General features: G+C 41.5%; 2 protein-coding genes across 4 annotated transcripts in view; one reads left to right on the forward strand and one right to left on the reverse strand.

Annotated features, from left to right (window-relative positions):
- The window catches only part of Tmem62 (transmembrane protein 62), a 31,139-nt gene extending 23,241 nt beyond the window's left edge, over positions 1-7,898 (reverse strand). The window contains exons 1-5 of one of the 2 annotated variants that reach the window (XM_021177638.3): positions 7,427-7,897; positions 7,093-7,204; positions 5,690-5,827; positions 4,451-4,496; positions 114-255 (exon numbers count right to left, since the gene is read on the reverse strand). In XM_021177638.3, coding sequence (XP_021033297.1) covers positions 114-255; positions 4,451-4,496; positions 5,690-5,827; positions 7,093-7,204; positions 7,427-7,606 — 618 coding nt within the window. In that variant the 5' untranslated portion in view covers positions 7,607-7,897. Of the gene's footprint in view, positions 1-113; positions 256-4,450; positions 4,497-5,689; positions 5,828-7,092; positions 7,205-7,426 lie in introns of both variants that reach the window. The other variant, XM_021177647.3, reaches the window with a different exon arrangement.
- Positions 7,899-14,259: 6,361 nt separating this feature from the next.
- Ubr1 (ubiquitin protein ligase E3 component n-recognin 1) overlaps positions 14,260-26,663 on the forward strand; it is a 133,716-nt gene continuing 121,312 nt past the window's right edge. For both annotated transcript variants that reach the window (XM_021184371.3, XM_029469902.2), the window contains exons 1-2: positions 14,260-14,480; positions 25,357-25,613. In XM_021184371.3, coding sequence (XP_021040030.1) covers positions 14,400-14,480; positions 25,357-25,613 — 338 coding nt within the window. In that variant the 5' untranslated portion in view covers positions 14,260-14,399. The remainder of the gene's footprint in view (positions 14,481-25,356; positions 25,614-26,663) is intronic.

The raw sequence follows: 26,663 nt of genomic DNA on the forward strand, positions 1-26,663 counted from the left end.
ACCTAGATGAGAATATGGCTATTCAAGGTAATGAAATGACCCAAATATATTTATTTTTAAGAAAAAATAAAACCAGGTAAGCTGCAAGTGGAAGTGATTTTTTCAAGTCATACCTCATCTAAAATGCCAAAGAAATTATAGGGTCTCTTAGGCCCTGGCCTTTGGGTGGCATCCACAGAGATGAAAGAATAGTTGCCAAAGGGAGTGCTGTGGATGTGATGAAAAGAGCCATCCTTCCGCACAGCAGAGTACTTCCTAAAAAACACAGACAGCAAGGCTTTAGTACAATTATAAAAAGAGTAAACTTCATGTTAGACCAGCAATAAAGGCTCATTAAGAAAAAAATCCTTCTAGTCAACAGAATAGATCTCTGGCCTGTACAGAAACCAATCATTCCAACTGGGCTGCATTGGTCATCTGGCCAAGAGACCAGGAAGGCAGAATCATTCTAAGCCATGCCAAAGAGAGATGCATTTATTTATTTATTTATTTATTTATTTATTTATTTATTTATTGGCTTTGGGTGGTCTGGAACTCACTCTGTAGACCAGGCTGGCCTCGAATCCAGAAATCTGTTTGTTTGCCTCTGCCTCCTGAGTGCTCAGATTAAAGGCAAGTGCCACCATGTCTGGCTTTGGGATAATTTCTTCTTTAATAAGATAACTGTGCTTTTTCTTCCCAAGATGCTCAGTGCTCAGTGTAGTGACTAGGAGCCACCATGAGTAACTACCTGACTGAGGCCCAAGTTAGAAACTTGTCACTTTCTTTCTTTGTCTCTTTTCTTCGGATGCTGGCCAGAACCTAAGAATGCTTTTTTCTGATCCCTGCCTGGGCTTTCTGGCTCTCTGATGCTCACTTGCCATCATGTGACTGCTTGCCCACCAGGGAGGCTTAAATGGCATGGCTTTTTCCCTTCTCTCTCGTTGGCTTTCTTCCAGGCAACTGCTGAGATTTACAGTCTGCCAGCCCTGAGTGCTTTTCTTTTAAATCCTAACAAAATTGTACCTGAGATATATACTTTTTCTGTTCCAACTATCACACCAGATCTTTTCCATTTGAAAGAAAAATTCACTAAACTATGCTTTCACTTGATAAAAGGATTGCATTTCAACATTTTTCTCTCATTATCTCCGAGGATTCATCTAAATTAATTAATCCAGGACAACACACAAAGTCACCAAGTGAAGCACAGGTGGTGACTGTCTTAAACAGTCCCCTAAACATTCACAACACAAATCAGAGTCCAGTGAGCTATTATTTATCAGTCTCTAAAAACTTGAGTCGGGACTAGAGAAATGGCTCAGTGAATAAGAGTACATACAGTTCTTGCGGAGGCCTTCGTTAGTGCCTATGACTTATGCCTTGCACTTCACTAAAGCCTGATAACACCAGGGGTTCCAACACACTCTTCTGACTCCATAAGCAGCTGTACTCCAATACTCATACCCACAGAAATGCATGATTTAAAATTTAAAAATAAATCTTTAAAAAAAGACCAAATCTATCTTCAGTGAGGGGGCTGGCAGGAGGGCTCAGTGGGAAGAGCATTTGCCGCTCTTGCAGAAGACCTGAGTTCAGCTATTAGCCCTTCTATGGTGGCTCACAGCTTCCTCTAATTCCAATTACTCTATGTAATTCTTACTCCTTCTGACCTTTGTGGGGCATCAGGTTATCACAGGGTACACATAGGTATACGCAGACAAAGCATTCATATACATAAAATAAAAGAAATTAATTTTTAAAACCTTCAGTGAGGATTAGCAGTGTAGTGCAATGGTAGGTAGGTAGCCTTGGATCAGATACCTAGCATAATATTAAAATATTCAAAAATACTAGTGGAGCTTGTTGAGTATATATTGGAAGTCTGGAAGCCTTGGTATGGGGAGATACAGAAGGTATTTACTTCTTGAAAAGGGCCTAAAGGAGTTCAATCTGTAAGGAAGCTTGCAAGGTAAGTCATCAAGCTAGGAGGACACTGATAGTCTAGAATCACGTACATACATTTTCTGGCTTCTAAAGTATACATTGGTGATCTATACAGGATCCACATCTAATAACAAATGTCCTTAGTATCTTAGGTATCAAGCATATTCAGGTATCCATGAAGAAGAGGGTGAAGAATGGAAAGGATGTATATCCATTATTTATTGAATAAATAAAAAAGAAAGCATGGATTCTACTGGAGGTATGTTGAGCATACAGAGGTCCTTGTACTCACAGAGTAGCACTAAGAGACCCAGGAACGTTAACACACAGGATGTCTCCTCAGCGGAGGAGAGAAAATCAAATCCCTGAGTTCCATCCAGAAAGCTGAGAGTGGAGGTTGCTAATGACCTGGTGACCTTTTTGCTATCTGAAGGGACAGACCTCATCCAAATTCTTCCCTCCCTAGACCATTACCTGTCCTTAGGGCAGATGTCACATGTACTTTATGGCCTGCTGACCTCTATGCTATCTGTCGGAGACCACAGTAGATTCTAGGCCTTTCCACTGTAGAACCCACCCTCATGGTCACATGTACTTTGTAAAAGAGCTGCTATGTAATCACACCCTACACTTTATGGTGCATCTGGAGTTGGACTGATTGGACTGACTATTGCCTAGAAATCTTTCCCCAGATTGCACTGTGTTTTAAATGGCAGGCTGACAATGGACTGCCTGGCAATCAACTCTCCAAAGTCTGTTCCAAGTTGACAAAGTCAATCTGCACAGGGTTTTCACGCTTTTCTTCATGCAGTTTGCCTCCCTGTATGACACCTGCAGGGACCCTCCCCCACTTCCCAGACGTGCACCTATAATATTCAGATTTCACAGCTTTATTTTAAAAATAGGTATCTTTTGCCGGGTGTGGTGGCGCACGCCTTTAATTCCAGCACTCGGGAGGCAGGCGGATTTCTGAGTTCGAGGCCAGCCTGGTCTACAAAATGAGTTCCAGGACAGCCAGGGCTATACAGAGAAACCCTGTCTCGACCCCCCCCCCTCCAAAAAAAAAGGTATCTTTTATCTAAGTGTCTTATGTAATAGTGTACTCAATATGTAAGGCTTAGAAACAAAATTTCAAACTTGCTCTGTAGACCAGGCTGACCTCAAACTCACAGAGATTCACCTGTCTCTGCTTCCCCAGTGGGATTGAAGATGTGAGCCACAACCACCCAGATAAGCATGGATTCTACTGGAGGTATGTTAAGCATACAGAGATCCTTGTACTCACAAAGAAGTACATATTTAAAGTTTCAGGACAGCCAGAGCTATACAGTGAGACCTGTTTTGAAAAACAAAACCAAAACCAACAAAAACAAAAACCCAACCAACCAAAACAAACAAACAAACCAAATCAAATAAAAAAACTCATCTTCACTCTTCACAGGCCTTCTCTGTGTCAGCCCTGTGACAACCTCCACCTTTCAGATTTCTTGTAATGGTTCTCATATGAACCAAATAATGCAGCTTTTCATCAGCCGCACCTTCATGTTCTTTTCTAACAGTTCCCCCAGTACATCTTCTCTTAACAGAAGACAAATTCCTTGAAGGCAGGGGCCATTTGTTAGCACTAGCTCTAAAGAGCTCTTAATGAACACCTACCTAGTGCTTCATTCAGTGACAAAGCAGACCAAAACTCCTCAGTGCCCCAGAGCTGAAAGTGAAACGGCAACCACAAGAAGCATCCCAACACACTGAAGCTAAAGCTTGCTTCTAACACAGAGGTGCCTGGGTGAATGTCGATTCATGACAGATAAAGAAAAATTAACGTTTATAGTAGTCAGATGACAGGCTCAAACAGCCATTGGTGACCACTGATCTCTGTGGCTACTCCAGAGGCCGACAGAATCAATCTCTCAGAATTCCAAAAACCCACTGACCTCAGTAGTCCAGTTACAAGCTCTGATCTAAACACTCCTATGTACCAACTGCAACCAAAGGAATTAAAGGAGGCTGGGTGTGGTGACTCACACCCCTAATTCTAACATTCCTGAGATAGAGGTAGGGAGATCTCTGTGAGTTCCAGGCCATTTCAGCATGAACTATATAGTGAGACTCTATTTAAGAAAAAAAAAAAAAAAAAGAGCAGAAGAGAGCCAGGCATGATGGCTGATGACTATATTCTTAGTGCATGTGAGGCTGAGGCTAGAAGGAGAATTAGACACTTCAGACCGACCTGAAAGCAAATTCCAAAAGATATCAAAGCAGAGAAAAATATTTTTAAAAGGACTGATTGTAATATATACACACACATACACCACACACACACACACACGCCACACCATACCACACCATACCACACCATACACACACATACATACACACACCACACACTCATTTTCTAAATTATCCAAAGCTCTTTCTACAGAAATTTCATCTGTTAGAAGTGAGTTTACCCATTTATTGAGTGGACTGTCCCCTTCTTTTGATAGACTCTATCTAGTAGTCTGTCTTGTGGTCATTTAGATACCTGTAATAATTGGTGATGCTCTCCAGACTTGGAATGTTATACGCGTCTAAAAGAAGAAAAGCAAATATGTATCACTTTCTATAACACAATAAATGGCAAGGTGTCAACCAACTGCACACTTTAAAAGCAGGACCTTCACTGACTGAGCATACTGGAGAATAGTAGGCACATTGTAATTTTGTTCAGAAGGAATCAGTTTGAAAGTTCTAAGAGTAGATTGTTGTTTCTGCTTGCCTGAAACTTTCTAGGTGGCTCATGTTGGCCTCAAACTTGTTTATCCTGCCTTGACCTTCCTTGAGCTGGGAGGATAGGCATGTGCTACCATACCTGTCTTGTTGCTGCATTTTTAATCATGGGATTATAGAGTCAGAAAGAAACAAATCTATACAACCGTAACAAGTGCTTCTACACAGAGTCTCTAGTCAGGCTGGCCTGGAACTCCCTCTGCCAGAGAGAACGACCTTGAATCTGTTTGTGGTACTCTTGCCTCTACCTCAGGAATGCTGCCACATTCAGTATGCAGTTTTAGGGACCAAGCCAAATGACTCATGCATGCTAGGCAAGCACTCTACCAACTAAGCTATAATTTCAGTACTGTGGCCTTTGACAAGTACACAGTTATATATTTAAGACCACAATCAAAATAGCAGTTCAATCACACCCCAAATCTTAATGCCTTTAAAGTCAGTTTCTCCTTCTATTCCTACCCCTGGCAACCACAACCTGTCTTTCTGCCTAGAGTTTTTATCTTTTCTTGGATGTCATATAAATGGAATCATACAACAGGAAAATGTAAATTTAGTTTCTTTTTTTTAAAACACATATAGGGGTGTTTCTATTTTATTTATGTACTTTACCCATTTTAGACATTTTCCCACAAGAATTTCTGAAGAACGATTTCTCCCATGTAAAGAAGAAAACACTATATCAACTTTCACTGGAAAGGCCAACAATGACATCTCAATCTCAATGTTCTTTGTTTTTTGTTTTTTTGTTTTTTGAGACAGGGGCTTTGCTATGCAGCCTAGCTGACCTAGAACTTGTCTGGTCCCAAACGCACAGAGCTCTACCTGCCTCTGATATCTTATTATTATATTTTATAGCTGCATATAAGAGATTTGGCCTTCACTATATCCAAATTTATGTTACAATTTTCCATTTTATAACTCTATAATCTAAACTAGAAAAATCTATATTTTTAAAGGAAGCTATATTCTATTCTGCTCTTGACAGATTTACCATGATTTCCTTTGATATCCAGCCACTTGGTTTTTTCCATGACTCTTGTCTTCTTCAGAATTCTCTGGTAAGTTTGCCATTCTACTTCATGTTGTCTGGATCCCAAGTGTTCCTTTGTTTTGGCATCTGTCAGGTCTCCTGTGGGTTTACACAGAATGGACTTGAAATGTAAAATAAACTCCAGGGGACTCAAACAAGCATGTTGAACACAAATTCGTAAACTATTCACCACGCATACAAAAATCAATTGAGTCCACATATGTCCAAAGCAAACCATTTAAGCCATTTAAACTAACAAGATTATCTCAGCAAGGGTGTTGTTGTTATTATAGGTTAACAAGTGTTTGTGTAGTCTATAGAGCTATTAGGAGTGAGTTGTGGGGGGAGGGGAATGACTTAAAGAGCTCACTACAATGGGCTAGAGAGATGGCTGCCATTCCTGAGGTCCTGAGTTCAATTCCCTATAACCACATAGTGACTCACAACCATTTATAATGAGATCTAGTGCCCTCTTCTGGCATGCAGGCAGAACATGATATACATAATAAGTAAATCGAGAGAGAGAGAGCGAGAGAGAGAGAGAGAGAGAGAGAGAGAGAGAGAGAGAGAGAGAGAGAAGAGACAGTAGAAAATTCAATGAAACTCCTTTATGAGATGTTGCAACATTCTAGCAAGTGCCTATTACCTATTGCAACAGTTGTTTTCCAACCCCTAAATCAGGATTTATGCTGTGACCAAGCATTATTTCAGCAAAAACCAATCTAGTTTGACCAATGAAATGCCAAAGTTTCTAGGAAGTAAACAGAACACCTGAAGCAGGGGCTTATTCATTATCTAAGGACAGATACTTCATCTTGTTTCAGAAGGGTGAGTGACAGCCGAGCCACCCAAAAAACAGAACACAGAACACAACTCCTTGGAGCTTTTCCTACCCAACCTTTGGGGTCACATGTGCACAGGTTTGAAGAGTCCTCAAACAACTGAAAACATAACCTCCTTGTACAGAAAAATATAAGTCAGCAAAGGAGAGCTTTTGATTCCCGGTTATAGGGCATCCCCTAATTCTCAAATCCATCAGGACATCATCACCATTAATACACGCGCGCGCGCGCACGCACGCGCGCGCGCGCGCACACACACACACACACACACACACACACACACGACACAAATATGGCAGACAACATCTGGTCGTAAGCATCACAAGCCTTATTCCTACCGAGAAAACCTTGAGATGGCAAAGCATTTAGCCTGGATCCTGACTCCATTATCCACCACCTCAAAGGGCTCACTGATGGTCTAGGGCCAGAGTTGCCAACACCCCCATGCGAATAGCTGCTGCCCATTCTACCATCAGGACCATAGAACACCACCACCCCACACAGCACAGGAATCCTCCCTACCAGTGGCCAGGACAAGAGCCGGTTGAATGATGTCAATAGTTTCCGAACAGAACTTCTCTAAGGCCAGCGCTCTGCCTGGATCTTGAAACCTGCTCAGGTGAATGTCGGATATCTGTCAAAAGCAGGCATTGGACAGAGACACGTTATCTGAGTCAGGAAGAGCCGCACCGACACCGGTGGCCCGTCAGCTCTCGGGGAGCGGAAGGGAAAGAAAAAGATGCCTTAACGAACCCCGGGGAAGGAGAGCCGAGCCTCCGGGCGGACTGCGACCGAGGTCCCCTGCTGGGCGAGCCCGCCCCGCGCTGTGCCCTCCCCTGGCCTCCCGCCGCTTCACCTGCAGCCCCCAGAAGATGTTGTTGGCTTCCGAGCCCGGAGCGGGGTACGGCCTCTGGGAGCCTCTGGGCTTCGGCAGCGGCGTGGACGGCCCAGCCAGGCCGTAGTGCTCCAACAGCAGGGCGGCCAGCGCGGCCGCCACCAGCCCCGCCACCACCCGGACAGCCAGCATTCTCGCCATCGCGGCGCAGCCCCGGAGCGCTCCGGCCCGCACTTCCGGCCTCTGTGGCCTCCCGCCGCCTCCGCAACTCGCCTCAGCCCAGGCCACCGCGCCGCGGCAGCCGGGTTCCCCGGCGTTTGACAACCTAGTGAGGACCAGGAAGAGCCAAGCGAGTGGGTGGCAGGGAGGCAGCTCGCCACCTGGCTCCTCCAGGGTCTGGCATTCCTGACCGTGGTGCGACCTCAGCACCTGTAAAGCGAAGTTAATGACACCTTGCGTGCGTGCCGGGTGCTTGTGAGAATCAAAGTGAGTATCAGGACGCCTCTTAAAGTACACATGCGACGGGCGGCTCACTCTGGCTCCTTCACGAATAACATAACCTCACAGGATTCCTTATCTTGTGGAAATTATCTTTTTCCTTAATCTGATTTTATATGTACTCGTTATGGTATTGTGACACTGTAGTATACTTGTAAATTAACTTTTTCTATTGCCTAAAGCAGAATTAGAGTCTAGTCGTGGCCTTAATTTATCAAACCTACTTCTTTATTGTTGGCTTTCAACTCTTTAATATGTGTTGCTATTAAGAATAAACATTTTTATACAAATCGTGCTTTAAACAATCTTTATTTCCTTGGGATATATTGTCAGTGTTGTAATTTTTCTATCAGTTCAACATCTCTGGAGTGTAATAAGCCATTGATGCAAACAGAAAACATAAGGGAGCATTTCCAGTGTGGTTCCCAGCACCTACATTAGAAGGCTTCTGACCACAAGCTCCAGGGAATACAACGCCCCCTTCTGTTCTCTATAGAGAATGCACTGGGTTGCATAAACCCACTTTCAGTCACACATATAATTAGTACAAAAATAAAATATTTTTAGGTGGGTGTGATGGCACACACTTTTAATGCCAGCATTTGGGAAACAGACGCAGGAAGATTTCTGTGAGTTCGAGGCCAGTTTGGTCTACATAATGAGTTTCGGGACAACTGGGACTATGTAGAGAGACCCTATCCCCCAAAAAGTTAATTACAATTTTAAAAAAGATTTACATGTTGATTTTATGTATGTGATTACACAGTCACTCTCTTCAGACTCACCAGAAGAGGGCATCGGATCCCATTACAGATGGTTGTGAGCCACCATGTGGTTATGGGAATTGAACTCAGGGTCTCTGCAAGGGCAATCGGGGCTCTTAACTGCTGAGCCATCTCTCCAGCCCCTACAAAATATTTTTTAGAATATTTATTGTTATCATATGGGTATGAGTATTTTGCCTGCATGTATGTCTGTGTACCATGTGTGTGAAGTGCCCATGGAGGACAGAAGAGGGCATTGAATCCCTTCACACTGGAGTTGCAGACTGTTGTGAAGGAATATGTACGTGCTGAGAGCAGACTCTCAATCCTCTGTGAGAGCCACAAGTACTCTTAACCACTGAGGCACTTCTTCAGCCCTTAAAAATAAAATGTTAAAAAATTTTCACTATAAAAGGAAAATAAAAATACTAGAAACGCCGGGCGTGGTGGCGCACGCCTTTAATCCCAGCACTTGGGAGGCAGAGGCAGGCGGATTTCTGAGTTCGAGGCCAGCCTGGTCTACAGAGTGAGTTCCAGGACAGCCAGGGCTACGCAGAGAAACCCTGTCTCGAAAAACCAAAAAAAAAAAAAAAAAAAAAAATACTAGAAACGATCCACAATATAAACCTTTAAAATAAGCCAAGCTTAGTGGCTCAAGCCTTTAATTCAGCGCATGGAGACAGAGACAGGATGATCTCTGAGTTAGAGGCCAGTCAAGGCTCCATGGTGAGATCCTGTCTCAAAGAAAACAAAAGTTTAAAAATCTTTAAAATGACACACACAACAGAATATCATACACTAACTAAAGTAAATTTGAAGAAAAATATATGGGGTAAAAGTGTGTTAATAACAGGCTAATAAACTTCTTAAAATTTATAGTATGACACAAGGCCAAGGACAGGCCAATGCAAGAGCATAGAAGTGCAAGACTATATAGTATGTTTGTGGGAAATAAAATGTGAATAAACTTTAAGGTCAGAGACAACAATGGAGGTTAGACTGGCAAAAACATTTCAGGGTAGATTTCAGAAGGGATTTGTGTGGCATGCAAATTAAATTTCATACAATATACGTAGTATACGTAGATAAGAGAGTCCCACAGCAATATATATAAGAAAGTTTCTTGAGATAAAGTGGTGCCATGGGTGGAGAGGTGGCTCAGGGGTTAAGAGCACTGACTGCTCTCCCGAAGGTCCTGAGTTCAAATCCCAGAAACCACATGGTGGCTCACAACCATCCATAATGAGATCTGATGCCCTCTTCTGCTGTGTCTGAAGACAGCTACAGTGTACTTACCTATAATAATAAATAATTTTTAAAAAGTGGTGCCATACAGCTATAATCCCAACTTGCAAGTTTGAGATATGATTTGAATTGCACCTTAGAGACATAAAGGTCAGGAGTTCAAGTCCAGCCTGGGCTACATAACACAAGAAGTAGAAAATTCTATGAAGTTTTATTTCATGGACAAAATTATTCATGCCATTCTACAAAGTGTTTAAAATATATAACAATTCTTTTTGTTTTTTGAATAGAAATTAAAAGGTCACACACAAGTTTTTGAAAAATATTATGAAAGAAAATCACATCACAGCCAGGGATGAATAATTTATTCATGAGATATATAGAAAGCATAGATACTTAGCTGGGTGTGGTGGCACACGCCTTTAGTCACAGCACTGTAGAAGAGAGCTAGCAAGTTCCAGGCCATGTAGGCTACATAGTGAGACCCTGACTAAAACAAACAAAACAAAGACAAACAACCGAGCACCCCACTGTTAAAAAGTATTATAGCAATCTCAACTAAAATTCAGCAGTTACTTTAAAAGGCGGGCATGATGTGCTGTGCCTTTATTCCTTGCATTAGAATAGAGGCAATAAGCACAAGAATCCATAGCGAACAAAGAACTCTGCAAGTCTGGATGGGCATTGTTACCTGAGGATACCAAACAGTAATAAACTCTAGACCCGTGGTTGGGGATGCTGATGCCTAATGAGGCATTCACAATGGAAAGACTGTATGCTGATCCCTGACTCCCTTCCCCCTAGATGAAAGTGCTTTTGTATATAAGAAAACCATGGGGTCAGTAGGGAGTTCACTTAGCTATTACCAAAGACTGTACTATTGGAAACCAGGCATTCTGGGCTTTTGGTGGTGCCTCATTCATCTTCACAAACTTTATATAGGCATCTGTTTTGTAGATGAAGAAGTCCAGTAAGTTTAACGCTCCTAAATTTAAAACCAAGTAGTAAAAATAAAATGTACTGAATCCCAATGAATAAATTTGCTTCTAGAAGTATATAACCTCTATTATTTAATTATTATTAAATTAGTCCTCCAACAGGAAGGAAGGGCCCAATCACATCTGGTTAGGAAAGCAGGAAGATATTAAAAATGCTTTCCTTAAAAGATGGGCAGATCTTTTAAAAATATCCTTTTCTCTGGGCTAGAGAGATGGCTCAGCAGTTAAGAGTATTCACTGCTCTTCCACTGGGTTCAATTCCCAGGACCAGGTTCAGGGAATCCATTCCTCTCTTCTGGGTTTTTTGGGTACTGTACACAGTGGTACAAAGACATACATAGAAGCAAGATACCCATACACACAAAATAGAAACAAAATTAAAAATCAGAAATAGACATTTACACTAGTACATCTTGTAAGAAAAACTAGAAAATACAAAGTAGAAAATGATTTTCAGTTTTGAAACCCAGCGAATAATTTTGTGTTAGGTTTGGTCTATGTAGAGATTTCAGTATGGACATAAAAATATCCCAATATAAAAAAAAATCCAAACCACTTCTAATTCAAAGATTTTTGGGTAGGGGTACTTGTCATAAAAAAGCACCTCCGTCTATCTGAAACAAAAAAGTATTTTTTGTTTTTTTTGTTTTTTTTTTTTTTTTTTGTCTTATTTGGTTTGGCTTTTTGAGACAAGATTTCTCTGTGTAGCCCTGGAAATTTGTAGAACTCAGGAGATTCACCTACCTCTGCCTCCTGAGTGCTGGGATTAAATGTGTGTACCACCACCACCCAGGATAATGTATATTTTATAGGAATGTCAAGGATTCATTTCTGTATGAGTCTGGAGACAAAATTTAAAATATCTTAGTGATGGTGCTGGCTAGTTTTGTGTCAACTTGACAGAACCTATAGTCGGCAGAGAAGAGGGAACCTCAATTGAGAAAATGCTTCTACAAGACTGGGCTGTAAGCACATAGGTCATTTTCTTTTCTTCTTCCTATTTATTTATTTACTCACTTTACATCCAGATCATTGCTCTTCCCTCTACCTGGTCCCTCCCAGAGGGTATTTTCTTAATTAGTGATTGAGGCGCAGGGCCCAGCCCATTGTGGGCGGGGCCACCCCTGGGCTGGTGGTTCTGGTTCTAAGGGAGAGCTGGCTGAGCAAGTCACAATGAACGAGCCATAGTAAGCAAGCAGCGCCCCTCCATGGCCTGTGCATCAGCTCCTACCTTCAGGTTCCTGTCCTGTTTGAGTTCCCGCGCTGACTTCCTTGGAAGTGTAAACCAAGCCCTTTCTTCCCGAAGCTGCTTAGGTCATGGTGTTGCATCACAGTGACAGTAAACCTAAGACCGTGACTAGCATTGACTAGCATTGGTCGTTAAAATTTTCTCATTACCACAAGAATAAGATTTTAATTATTGCCAGGCGTGGTGGTGCATGCCTTTAATCCCAGCACTCGGGAGGCAGAGGCAGGATTTTAATTATTAGCATTCTTCATTAAGCATGTTTAATATAAAAGTAGCTGCTTTTTTTTTTAATCACTGAGGATTAAGACCAGGATAATGTGCATGCTAGACACACTCTCTCTACCTTTGAACTATAATCCTAGTCTAAAGGTGCATTTATTGTTATGGGTTTGTGTGCATGTGTGTGTGTGTGTGTGATAAGCCCTTTACAATGAGTCACAAGCTCAGCCTTATGCCTTACGCTCTCCCCTCAAAAAACAGTCACTTGATTTTTCATCAACAATGTGTCTTCTCAAGATAGAAAGAACAAAACAACAACAGCGTTTCTCAAACTTTATTTTCTCAGGATCACTTTAAACTCCTTAAAATTATTGCCCCCTCCCCAAGAATCTTTTGTACATATGGTTCCTATCAATATTTACTAATTACAATTTAAGATGGAGAAAACTTTTAACTAGCTTAAACGTTTTTATGCAGGGCTTCATGTAACCCAACATGTTCTGCTTTTTGTTGTTTTGGGACAGGACCTCACCCACAGCTAGACTGATCTGGAACTATATAGTTCTGCTGCCTCCAACTTGGAAGAACCCTCATACTCTCAAATGCTAGCTAACGTTACAGCTGTAATCCACCCATGCCGGCCTACAAGCATGTAAACAATATAACATTTTAAACATTTTTTCCTTTCTTTTTCTCTTTTTGAGATGGGGTCTCACCACGTAGCTCCGGAGTAGACTAGGCTAGCCTTGAATTCAGAGATCCACCTGCCTCTGGTTCTGGAGTGCTTAAAGGCGGGTGCCATTACACCAGGCATAAACAGCATTTAAAATGAAAATTAACTCGGTAAACAAATATTATCCAAAATGTGAGAATGGTTAATTTCTGCAAATTTCTTAAAGTTCTAATTTAATAGAAGGTAGGTGTGTTTTAGTTCTGCCTCTATCTATAGTCAGTCATGTGTTGCTTTGGTTGGTGTATGTGAAGAAAATTTGACCTTACAGATCTAAAAAAAAAAAAAAAAAAAAAAAAAGCCAGGAGGTGGTGGTGCACACCTTTTTAACCCCAGCACTTGGGAGGCAGAGGCAGGCGGATTTCTGGGTTCGAGGCCAGCCTGGTTCCAGGACAGCCAGGGCTATACAGAGAAACCCTGTCTCAAAAAACAAACAAACAAAAAGAAAAGAAAAGAAAAACAAAACACACACACACACAAAACAAAAAACACTTCCATGGCAGGTGAGATGGTAGAGAACCAATCCCCTCAAATTGTCCTTTGATCTCTAAACATGAATCTTGGCACACACACAGACACTGACAGACGACACACTCAAGTCGCTAAAGTATATATATAAATTTAAAAAGGGACCAGGTGGCTGACATCTGTCACTTGGAATGCAGAGGTAGGAGGAATGCGTGGTATTGGAGGCTATTATTCGTTTCGTAAAAACGAAACCAAACTAAACAAAAAACAAAAACAGAGGACACTAAATTAGCTCTTTATCACCTTTGTCCTCCAACCCTGGTCTTGGCCTTGGGTGTTTTCTCTTGGTTCAGAGCTATTCCTTCGCACTATGCATAGATGCACGAATGCAGGAATTTGTAGTTTGTGGCAACAGTTTCCCCTCGATGTTTCCGTACATCTACCTTGTTCTTTTCACGGGGTATTCCATAACGGGGATGTATTCAGTTTGTCTTCCCTTACCGACGGATGGACTAGGTTTCTCGGTTTTGTCATCTCACCACCCCTGCCCCGGGGTTAAGGGATGGCGACAAAGCTGTGAGGTCTTCCCTCGGGGATCAGCACTGGTGGAGCAGGGCTAACCATCAGGGGCGGAAACCTCCGGCTTGGCAGGTCGGCAGCCTGCTTCCGGGAAGCCGACCGGAAGCCGCTCCGGGTGCTGCGACAAACCTGACTTCTTCAGGGGCCGTCGTAAAAGTGTCGTCCCTGTCGCGTCGGGCCGGCCACAGGTTTCCGCTAGCTGGCGGCCCGGGGTCGGGAACTGCGGGTGTTCGTTTCCCTTAAGATGGCGGACGAAGAGATGGACGGCGCCGAGAGGATGGACGTCAGCCCGGAGCCTCCCCTGGCCCCGCAGCGGCCGGCATCGGTGAGTCTTCATCTGCTAGCGCCTTTTGTCCTCTCCACCAACAGCTTCCCACCGTGCCTGGGAGGGTTTGGGGCTCCGCTTTCTATGGCGGCGCTGGGGAAGGGGAGTCCTAGGATTGAAGGACCCCGATAAAGTTAGTCGTCTCCTACACACATTCCTGCCAGCCAGGTCTACGGAGTTTAATGACTGTCATCTATTAAGTCTCAACGTGCTCAGACAGGCATGTCTCTATTTTGAAGTAGAAAGAACTCGTGCACATTTAGGTGGGTTTGCTGTAGGAGCTGAGATGGGGTTGGAGAAGGCCATTTTTCGGTAGACGCATTGCTGACCCCTCTTGTTGATAGGCATCGGGACCAGCACCTGGTGTGATATAGCATTTGTCGGGGTGGACTTGATAGTGGCAGTGAGTGTTGCGGCTGGCAAGTCATGGCCAGATATCCATTATTGCAGCGTCTTGAGAACCTTTGATCTGGCCCCCAGTGAGGGAAATTTGTCATTTGTCATGCCTTTTATATATGAGAAGGGACATTTCAAACGAGAGAATACTGGAATCTATACTTGGCTATTAGATTTTTGAAGGGCTGAGAAAGGAGAGGTAGAATAAAATTGAGTCAGCAGTCTGACTGTGTGGAGAATACGAACAGAGTAGGCTGAAAGGTGGGGTAATGTTCACACATGTTCTGATGTGGTCCCTTCAGATAACTAGTGGGGAGGGAGATCCTTAGGAAGTACTCACTATTGATTACAACATGTTTTATCAGTTTGTCTATAGCTGCATATGGAAAAGTGTGGGAAACATACCTGCACCCACGCAAACCCATTGTATATACACATACCTGTTAGTGAAGTTGTTTGTAGTTTTAATAAACTCATTCTTGTCTTACTTTACCCCAGCAGACTCTAGAACATTATTTTATGAGACAAGAGAATGACTCAGAAATAAGTCAACCGCGGAGACTAGAGAGAATGTCTGTAAGATAAAAAACCATCAGGGACAAAGTTGGAATAAGAATATATGCACTAGATCAGCACTTGGCAGTCTTCCTCCTCCATCCCAAAAAGCAGTTGAAACTCATTTCACCACTGGTAATGTAGCTTAGATGAAAACAGCTAGAAAATGTTTACAAGTAGCTAAACCGGTTTTTTTTTGTTTGTTTGTTTTTGGTTTTGGTTTTTTAGTGCTAGGGAGAAAACTCCAGGCCTTATGCATGCTAGGCAAGAGCTCTTCTTCTGAGCTATAGTTAAGGTAGAGAGATCATTTACTTTCAGGAGTTCCAGGCAAACCCGGACTAGACAGTGACACTCCATCTAAAAACAAAAATAGAAAAAAAGATTCATAGGTAGAATCACATGCTTTGTTTGTTTGTAATCTAGTGTGTTATAGTCAGGATAGTTGTAGTTTTCTATTGCCAAAGATGAGTAATGTTTATTTAAATCGTTGCTATGTTAACTCTTTCCCACTAGCACTGTAAAACCCCATTAATAAAACCATAAAACATCCATTACTTTGGAATTGGAAATAATGGTATAGAAATTGAACAGGAATCTGTAACAAACATGCCTTCAAAGAATAATATATTTCTTTGGGCAAGGCTTTTTAAATTTTACAGAGAAGCAAGGAGTGGTGTCATGTAGCCTCAGGGAATTCAGCCTATAGATAATATAAAAGATGAAGAATTTAGATTCAAGATAGGGTGGTGTAAGTGGATACAGACCGATGACCGTGAAGCCTTTATTTTTTGGCTTGAGCCCTTTTTGCTTGACCCCAGAGTTCATCCTACTTCCTGTAGTTTTTCCATCTGCCCTTTCCCATTTCATTCTCCCTATTTAAAACTTGTGGTTAAGCCAAGATTGCCCAGTTTGAGTCTTCAGCACCCCACCACTGTTTGCTTAATTTATATCTCAAATCACTGTTGGGTTTTGTGGAAACAAAATAACAAATATAGGACAGCTACAAGATCTAGTAAAGACTTTGTTCTCATTAGAGTGCTTTTCTAGTTACAGTTGCTGATTTCTTTAAACTAAATTGCCTTTTTAAAGATACAAGGTTGTTTTAGTAACCTTTCAGCAAGGTCTAAGGTCACCTAACAAGTAAGCAGCATGAAATGATAGGGCTAGCAAGATGGCTCAGAGCTGCTTCCTGCATAAGCTTGGTACCTTGATTTGATCATTAGAACCAATGAAGATGTGGAAGGAGATAGCCAACTCTACAAATATGCCCTTTGACTTCCACGTTCATGCTGTGGCACATGTACATATCTGCTCCCACACAATAATAGTAATAATTAAAAAAAATAGAACGAGTGGAAAAATCAAAAATAAAATAAAATGAAATGAAATAATAATTGAGAGTTATTGGACATTTGTACAAGATATTGCTTAAGATTTACCAAGATAAAAATAAATAATTTGAGTTAAGAAAAAAAAAAAAGATTCACCAAGAGAGTTGATTCTTGGACCGTAAAAGTCCAAAAGGTCCAAGAAGCTACATATTCACAAGAATGCCTTAGTAAGCTAGCCACTTGGAAGTTACCAGTTTAGAATCAATGATTGAGGCTATAGGAATGAATATATTTGAGGTCAAGTTGTGTGCATATACACACACAAATACCCAGAAACCACACAGCTGAGAAAACAAGAGTAAGACAATGTCTGGGATGTAGTTTTTAGGAAAGGATAGTTTATTGGATCCACGAAAAGTACTGAGAAAACTGGAAATCCGGAGGGCATTGGATGGTCTGCCGGAACATCTGCTTTTTTTGACTGGATTCCTGCCTAAGAGGAAGGTGTCACATGGCATGGCACTACGATCTTTTTCTGTACGCTGACACCATGTATGTGATTTCATCCAGTTCTACAGCTTTTCATACTCACATATGTTCAATTCCTAGCTTATAGCTCTGGATCATCTCACTTGTGAGCTTCAGAATCATAAGTTCAGTTGCTTCCTCGTCTCCACTAGCACGTCCGATGGTTGTTTCCAAAAGAGAGAGCAGGTAGGAGTCCGCTAGGATGTGAGAGATTGTTACAGGCAGACAAAAGTGTATCAGTTTGAAGAAGATGTTGGAAATATGATAGAAGCAAAGATGACCTAATTATTAAGTTGAGGGAAAAATGAAAGGAACAAATGACATCTGTACCTCTGGCTTTTGGTCTCTGCATTCATGGTAGATTTTAGGAGGGCAGCAGGAAGGCAAATCAAGGTTGTTGTTTTTTTTTTTTTTTATTCTTGTACAGGGCACCTCCTCCACAATAGTTCTTGGATACAAATGTCTCTCTGTCTTTACACTCATCATTGTAATCTAAGCCACCATTTGTTGCCTAGACAACTGTAGCTTCTTCACTGGTCTCTCTCCTTCTACTTTTGTCATCTTCCAGTGTGGGGATGAGAGGAAGCCTTGAGTGAATGTGTGCTGTTGACATGGACAAAAGCTTGTCAAGGAACATGGCCTCAGACCCATGGGAAGATGGCAAAGCCTCCCTCTCCATCCCTGCTCCCAGGGTGATGCTCAGAGGGATGGCAACGCCTTCCTTCTTCCGGTCCATTTGCATATATTGATAGTGTTTGTGGGAAAATGTCCACCATAACTATCACCTCCCCTTCCCCATGGTGTTTATGGTCTGAAGAGCGCTTCCTGCAGAGAATGCTCCTGTTGAGATTAAGTGCTCCCCATCCCCTTGATCCAGACTGTTTGCTATAAACCCTGTCTCCTTGTTTATCTGTATGTCATAACTCTGCCTTCTCGTTCAGCTGTATGCAAGAGCCCTGCCTGCCTGTGCTGTATGTGTATGCACACACACACACACACACACACACACACACACACACACACGCACATGAGCTTGTGGAGTGCTGAGGTTTCTCTATCTGTGAGTCCAGGCTATCTGATCCCAACTTTTCGTCTCTCTGTGTCTGCTTTTTCTTCATACCCTTGCTGCCCCTGGTCAGGGCAATTCCCTGGAGTGATGCTGGACAAAGCATTCCAGTCATTTCTCTACAGAGCAACTGGTGTAATCTTCAAGACTAAATCAGTTCTGTGTCAGTCTTCAGTACTTGATAGGAAATCTGTCTGGGAAGATAGATGTGTAAGTCAGTGCCCCATGATGACCCATGGGCAGGTGCCTTAGCCCGTTCTTTGTGTGCTGCCTTTGAAGGCTATTCCAAAGTTCCCTTGCCATTACATTATCCAGTGTCTCTAAAGGCATTAATCCTGTGCTGTTTTTTATGAAATAATTTCATATAAACTTTAATCCATTGTCTCAGGTAGCTTAAGACAAAGTATTAAGACCTCACTACTCCCTGGTGACTTACATGAACTCCTGTGTGAGTTACCATGGCATTTGTGAAAGAAGCAGTAGCTGTTTTTATTTTGATTGATGAATTTGGGCTTTTTCTTTGCTTTTTTTTTTTGGTTTTTCGTCGAGACAGGGTTTCTCTGTATAGCCCTGGCTGTCCTGGAACTCACTTTGTAGACCAGGCTGGGAACTCAGAAATCCACCTGCCTCTGCCTCCCAAGTGCTGGGATTAAAGTCGTGCGCCACCACTGCCCAGCTTTTCTTTATTTTATTTTTTTTTTTTGAGACAGAATTTTGTTATGTAGCTCTTACTGGCCTGTACCTCACAATCCGTCATGCCTAGCATGATGCATCCTTTAAAAAAGTATTATGTCCCTGTAATAACTGGAGGACTTGTGGAAAGAGGCTATATTCTGAACAAACACCACAGAAAGAACCAGAAGAATTACTGTGCTTCTCTAAGCAGTTCAGGTCCTGGTCAGAGCCAAGTCCACAGTTACTCTCTTGAGTATTCCTTCTAATAGTTTACTTAATGCTGTCCTTCAAGCAAGCTCTACTTGACTCAGTAGAGTGAGACTCAAACCACTTAATATGCATTTATGGGCAAACTTTTAAAAAGCCTTTCAGCCTTTGTTTTTACGAGTAAGCTTAGAAATGGCATTAGCCACAAGAAGGTATGTCTTTTCATTAATTCTTTTTTAATGCACACATGCTTTACTTTCAAATATAAGAAAATACCTTAGTTGTTTGCAAGTGTATAGTCCATACACTGAAAAGAGCCATAGGAAAACATTGCATTTATCCAAAGACTCAAAAAGAAGTATGGTCAGAGATAAAAATGGAAGACAGCTGCTCAAGAGTGACAGAATGCTTATAAAAACCAGATTTTGACAGCATACTTATTATGCTTTAACTAAAGAGTAAAGAGGAGAGAGAGACAGAGATGGAGACAGAAGTGACTGTGCTTGTCATAGCTTCTTTATATTGCTCTGACTTACATTGTTAATGCCACAAATACATTGGAAACTTGCGTATACAGACAGCATGAGGCTAGCAGGAATAATGAAATGTAGTGTGGAAGAGAGACTCAGTCAGATTAAGGCTGACAATATGGAGCCAACAGAGAAGAAATAAAACTGTATAGCTAGGTTTACTTGTCTCCACGGAACGGATCTAAGAGCCGTTAGTTTCCTACATTCTCCAAGTCGAGAATGTGCTCTTTGAAAGCAGGAATTTTGTGGCTTGTTTTTAAAAATATGAACTTGTTATCAGGCATGGTGGCACCTGCTTTTAATCCTTAAACTTGGGAGACAGAGGCAGGTAGATTCCTGATTTCAAGGCCAGCCTGGTTTATAGTCAGAGCTACACAGAGAAATTCTGTCTCAAAAAACAAAAACAAAGCAAAACAAAAGTACTTGTCAAACAATACAAGGAAACTTCTTATGGCCCAAGGATTTCTTTTTTATTTAATTAATTAATTAATTTATTATTTATATGTAAGTACACTGTAGCTGTCTTCAGACACACCAGTACAGGGTATCAGATGCCATTACAGATGGTTGTAAGCCACCATGTGGTTGCTGGGATTTGAACTCAGGACCTTCGGAAGAACAGTCGGTGCTCTTAACTGCTGAGCCATCTCTCCAGCCCAGCCCAAGGATTTCTTGATGCCTATAAATGTCTGATTGCTAATTTGGTACTACCTATGAAAAATTTCAGAGCCTCTAGGTTTTGTTACCTCTCTTTAAGAAAAAAAGAAAAGAAAGAGAGAGACAGAGACAGAGACAGAGACAGAGACAGAGACAGACAGGCAGAAGCAGCAGCAGCCAAGTCTTTAATCCCACAGTTTGGTAGACAGAGCAGGCAGATTTCTCAGTTTAAGACAAGGCTACTCTACAAGCCAAGTTCCAGGACACTATGGTAAGACTCTGAAAAAACAAACAAATAAATATAATTAAAAATATTTTTAAATCAGAAAAAGGACTTTAAGAAGTGGCAGGCCTCTGAAGACTGTAGATGTCCAGTAGTGGACTTCTGCAAGGGTGAGTTGTGGTTTGAACAAGAATCTACCGAAGTTCCTCTTTCAAATGATGTTCCCTCCGGGAATCTGTTAGAGTTGCAAACTTATGTTTTAATCTCCATGGGGATGGGGAAAATGTTTGGCATGTCTGGGATGTAAATGCTGTGAGAACTTGTTTTGTGCACAGTTAGGAAAGCTTTCCCTTAATTCCAAATGGAGAAAATGTGGAGAAAATGGGGTTTGTTTGTTTGTTTTTCTGGTCTTTCAACTTAAACATTTAATTCCTGTTGCAAGTGGAAGAGAACACTAAAAACCACCAAAAGGGGGAAAAAAACAAAACATTTACCAATAATAAATGCTGAATTACTTGTTTATTCAGTAAGATACATATTCTATAGTTTTTTTTACTTATTATGTGTATGTATGTAAGTATGTATATATACATATGTGTATATACACAGATATATGTATATATATGAAGGATGTGAGTACAGGTACTCTTGTGCCTTACTGTATATGTAGAGGTCAGAAGACAATTCTCAGAAGTCACTTTTCTCCTGCTACCTTGTAGTAGCCAGGATTAAACTTCAGTCATCATGGCTGAGGCATTTTATTGGCTGTGTGTGTGTGTGTGTGTGTGTTAATCTGGAAAGAGATTATGAACATTTTAATTGAAAAATAATTTCTGAGCTGGGTATAAGAAGTATTATTATACAAGGGGCTGGAGAAATGGCTAGGGGTTAAGAGTACTGACTACTCTTCCAGAGGTCCTGAGTTCAATTCCCAGCAATTACAGAATGGCTCACAACCATCTGTAATGGGATCTGATGCCCTCTTCTGGTGTGTCTGAAGTCAGCTACAGTGTACTTACATACACAAAATAAATCTTTAAAAAAAAAAAAAAGAAGTATTACAAGCTCACACTTATAATTCTCAAACTTGGGAGGATGAAGCAGGAGAATTACCATGGGTTCAAGGCCAGCCTGAGCTAAATAGTTTCAGGTCAGCCTGGGCTACTAAGTGAGACCTTATCTCAAAAAGTAATAATAATAACAACAACAACAACAACAGTAATAAAAAGTAAAAATAATAAAAACCCACCTCTCCTCCCAAGGCTCAGGGTTCTGAGAAAATGGGGAAAAGGCAGGAAAGGGCCTTTAGAGTGAGAGGCTGTGGCTATGTAGCCAATGAAGGAAACAGTGTCTTTTGGAGACAGCAGGGAAGCTGCAACTATGAACTCACAGGGGTTTTGCCGACATACACAAAACCTGTGCAAACTCAAGCCTGATGAAGTCATAGTATGGAGAGGAGGTGGGCAGGCAACCTGGGCCCTAGCCATGGAACCACAGTAATTATTAGCTTCTGGAAGAGGGAGAGATTTTTCTTTTAAGAGTGTTCCTAGTCAGCCAACCACACTCTAGAGGAAGACCATACATACAGGAATATTTGGGCAGCACAAATTGGTCTTGATGGGTTTAAAAACAAACAAACAAACAAACAAACAAACAAACGGAATGAAGCTGGGTTTGTAGGGAAGCAGGGAGAGATGGACCTGTGAAGAGCTGGGGGAGGAGCTGAATGTGACCAGTGTAAGATGTCGTATAAGCCTCTTAAAGAATTAAAAACATTAAAACAAAAAGCACACTCCATACTTGTGACAATAGTGGAAACTTTTGTAAAAGAATATAATTATACTGTGTCTACTGAAATGCATCTATAGACAAAATTACAAAGGCTTAATGCCAAAATTTATGTTATTTTTACTAGCAAGTACGTAATATTGCAATAACTGAGAACTTCTGTTGAATACTTGTGCTGTGCCTGTGGGTATAAAGTGTTTTGAAAGGCAATTCCTCTCCTCAGAAGCTTCCAGTCTACTTGAAAGGACTAGTTGTAAACATTTAAATTAATCAATTTAATGGCCATTTGCGGTGACCTGTGCCTTTAATCTCAGCACTCCAAAGGTGGAGACAGGCAGATAACTCTCTAAATTTGAGGATAGCCAGAGCTAAAAAAAAAACCAAAAAAACAAAAAAAGAGTTTCAGGACATTCAGGGCTACATAGTGAGATCTTGTCTCATATAGAAACAAAACAAATATAGGTAATCAGCTTAAGTGTGCACCAGGCTCTGGGTTCAGCTCCCAGCACTACTAAGTGAATGAATGAGTATTTGTAGCTAATAGTGTTAGATAGGGGAACAAAATGAATGTAGTAAGTGCTATATTGAAATTAACAGTAGAGAAATTTTCCCTCTTTAAGTGTTTTGCTTTTATGATTAATTTTGTACTGAGATATATGAGATTAAGTAAGCTTTTAGAGTGATTTTTGTAGACTGTGCATATGTGTGCACATGCACACACATATGAATAAAAATTTACAAGGTGTTTAGTTTTTTTCTCTTTCTGGTGCGAAACATCTGGCAGAAGCAGCGTAGAGGAAGCCTGATTTATTTTAGCTCCTAGTTTCATGGCCAGGAGGGCAGACTTATCTGATGGTGGAAGCCTGAGATGCCTTGCTCTTACCTCTGTGATGGATTAGGAAACAGAGAGATTGGGGCAAAGGGTACGAGCAGTGGTGAGAACCTTCAAAGCCAGTTTCCTGGCTATCTACTGCCACCAGTAAGGTTCTACTTCTCCAGGCTCCTCCCAAAGTTTCACGTCTAGCTGGAACCGTATAACACGTGAGTGGGCCTGTGTGGACATTGCATATTCAAGCCACAGTAAAGGTACACAGTGAAAAATCAGATCTTTCCCAGAGCTTTTTCCATTTTTAATTTATTTTGAAATTTTCAGTCCTTGTTTTTTAAAAGACACAGGTGTCATATAACCCAGGCCTTGCATCTGCTGTGTAGCTGAGGACGCCCTTGAACTTAGGATCCTTTGGCCTCCACCTTCAGAGTGCTGTGTTACAGTTGTGTGCCACCATGCTAGGGTTTTAATGTAGTGCTGTGGGTGGAACCCAGGACTTCCTATATGCTAGACAACACTCTACTACCTTAGCCACCCATACCCACCTGTCTTAGTCAGGGTTTCTATTCCTGCACAAACATCATGACCAAGAAGCAAGTTGGGGAGGAAAGGGTTTATTCGACTTACACTTCCATGCTGCTGTTCATCACCAAAGGAAGTCAGGACTGGAACTCAAACAGGTCAGAAAGCAGGAGCTGACGCAGAGGCCATGGAGGGATGTTCTTTACTGGCTTGCTTCTCCTGGCTTGCTCAGCCTGCTCTCTTATAGAACCCAAGACTGCCAGTCCAGTGATGTTCCCACCCACAAGGGGCCTTTCCCCCTTGATCACTAATGCCTTACAGCTGGATCTCATGGAGGCATTTCCTTGTCTGAAGCTCCTTTCTCTGTGGTAACTCCAGCTGTGTCAAGTTGACACAAAACTAGCCAGTACACCACCCTTTCCCCAGAGATTTTCTATTTAAATATAAGCAGATACAGTGTATCTTCTTGCCTCCTTTGTATAAACAGTAGCATATGAACTCACTCTTTTGTGCCTTTTTTTATGCAGCCCTGGTTGTCCTAGAACTCAATCTGTAGACCAGGCTGGTCTTGAACTCACTGAGCTCTGCCTGCCTCTGCCTCCTGAGTCCTGTGATTAAAGGTGTGCACCACCACCAGGCCTTTTGCCTTCTATTTAACAGTATAACTTAAAGAATAAAATATATCAGGACATATATCTCCATATATTTTCTAGTTGTGTTGAATATATGGCTACTAACTCAACTCTTAAAAAAAGAACACCTAAAATCTTTTCCTTCCTTCCTGCCTGCCTTCCTCCCTCCCTCCCTCCCTCCCTCCCTCCCTCCCTCCCTCCCTCCCTCCCTTCCTTCCTTCCTTCCTTCCTTCCTTCCTTCCTTCCTTCCTTCCTTCCTTCCTTCCTTCCTTTCTTCCTCACTCCCTTCTTCCCTCCCTCCCTCCCTCCCTCCCATTCTCTCCCTTTCTTTCCTATCTGTCTATCTATGTATCTATGAATGGTGTGTATGTGTGTTGGTGTGTGGGGGTTCACATGTGACTCCATGCATACACATGTGTCAATCAGAGCATAGCTTGCAGGTATCAGCTTGCCTCTTGGACCATGTTGACCCTGGGAGTCACCAGATCATCAGGCTCCATGGCAAGTACTTTTACTTGGAGAGCCATCTTGATTCACGTCTTATTTTGTATTGATGAAGGATAAAATATTGCAAATCGCTTTGAAAATGCAGAATAATGCCATTACTTATACTCCTCAATCATTAAGAAGTAGGTTGACTTTAATGGTGTGGCCCCTGACAGGCCAGCCATCCTTCAGTGGCTGGCCTCACGCCGTAAGTGTATGGGCAGCACAAAATCGGACTTAGTGGGCTAGATGTGATACATAAAGAAGAAGAACATGAAGTTAGGAGGGATGGGGAAGTGAGGGGCAGAGGTAAGGGGAGGGGGAGTGGATAATATGATCAACCATGTCATGTGCACATACACAATTCTCAAAGAATAAAATACTCTATTTTTTTAACAACAACAAACAAAAACTTGTGAAAAGTCTGATTGCCATCTTTTCTTCCTTTCAGTGGTGGGATCAGCAAGTTGATTTCTATACTGCTTTCTTACATCATTTGGCACAATTAGTGCCAGAAATTTATTTTGCTGAGATGGACCCAGATTTGGAAAAGCAAGAAGAGAGTGTACAGATGTCAATACTCACTCCTTTGGAGTGGTACTTATTTGGAGAGGATCCGGATATTTGCTTAGAGAAATTAAAACACAGTGGAGCGTTCCAGTTGTGTGGGAAGGTTTTCAAAAGTGGAGAAACAACATATTCCTGTAGGTAAGTACCAGAAATGTGCAGGATTGGTTATAATTTACAGCTCACCATTTGCAGCATGACTGGTCCACTTCGTCCTTTTCCTAGTTCATCGCTGTCTATAGTATATTTACTCTTAAGTTCCTTTATTTTATACTTTAAATCTAGTTTTGTTCTTATAGCTTGATTTTTAACATATGGCTCCTTGTTAAGCAGGTCTCTCTTTTGTTCTGTTCTGTGGAAGCATCTAAGAAATAGATCTTTGTCTTGTGTACGTGTAGTGTAGTCATCATACCTTTTCTAAAACTTTTGAGATCAGGTATATTTCAGAATTCTGAATACTTCCTTCACAGCAGCTTAATAGCACCTTGTGATCAAACAGGTTTGATTTCTGTGAAAGATCTATGAGTATTCACAAAGATATAGATACTCAGAAGTAATATAAAGTCTGTAGTCATATATCATTCTAGACATACAAACATGTGTAAATATATATATTTAAAGTTTTTACCTTTTAGATTCTGTTGCATGTGCTGAACTAGAACTTACTGTGGGATGAGCCCACTATCCATGTTTCACACATATATTAAAAATTACATAATATATGGGGTATATATATAAATAAATATATAACAAAATAGAATTTGTTTTTTATCACTGACTGAAATTTGGTGTAAGCCCACAAAATAACAAAACCTTCCAGAATTTTTGGTTTTCAGAACTGTAGGTCAAGGGTTGTGTGGGAACAGCTGGGATGCAGTTGACGGTAAAAGGTCAGTTGTATGGAGATGGAGGCAGGTGGAGGGTTTTTGGTTTTGGTAAAGGAACTGTCTTAAATGTCATTGTAAATCGGAGAGGTTTTTTACTCTGCATTCCTGCCTGAAGTTTTTGTTTGGTTGTTTTTTTAATTTTAGGTTTTTATTTGATTGATACAGCGTCTTACTATATAGCCTTATTTGGCCAGGAACTTACTATGTAGACTAGGATGGCCTCAAACTCATAGAGATCCTCTTGGGACTTAAATGTGTGCACCTCTGTGTACACACCTCCAGCAGAATTTCTTTGACTTCTAGA

Source organism: Mus caroli, unplaced genomic scaffold (genome assembly GCF_978045245.1).
Source record: "Mus caroli unplaced genomic scaffold, Mus_caroli_1 scaffold_2, whole genome shotgun sequence".
Taxonomy (NCBI): Eukaryota; Metazoa; Chordata; class Mammalia; order Rodentia; family Muridae; genus Mus; species Mus caroli.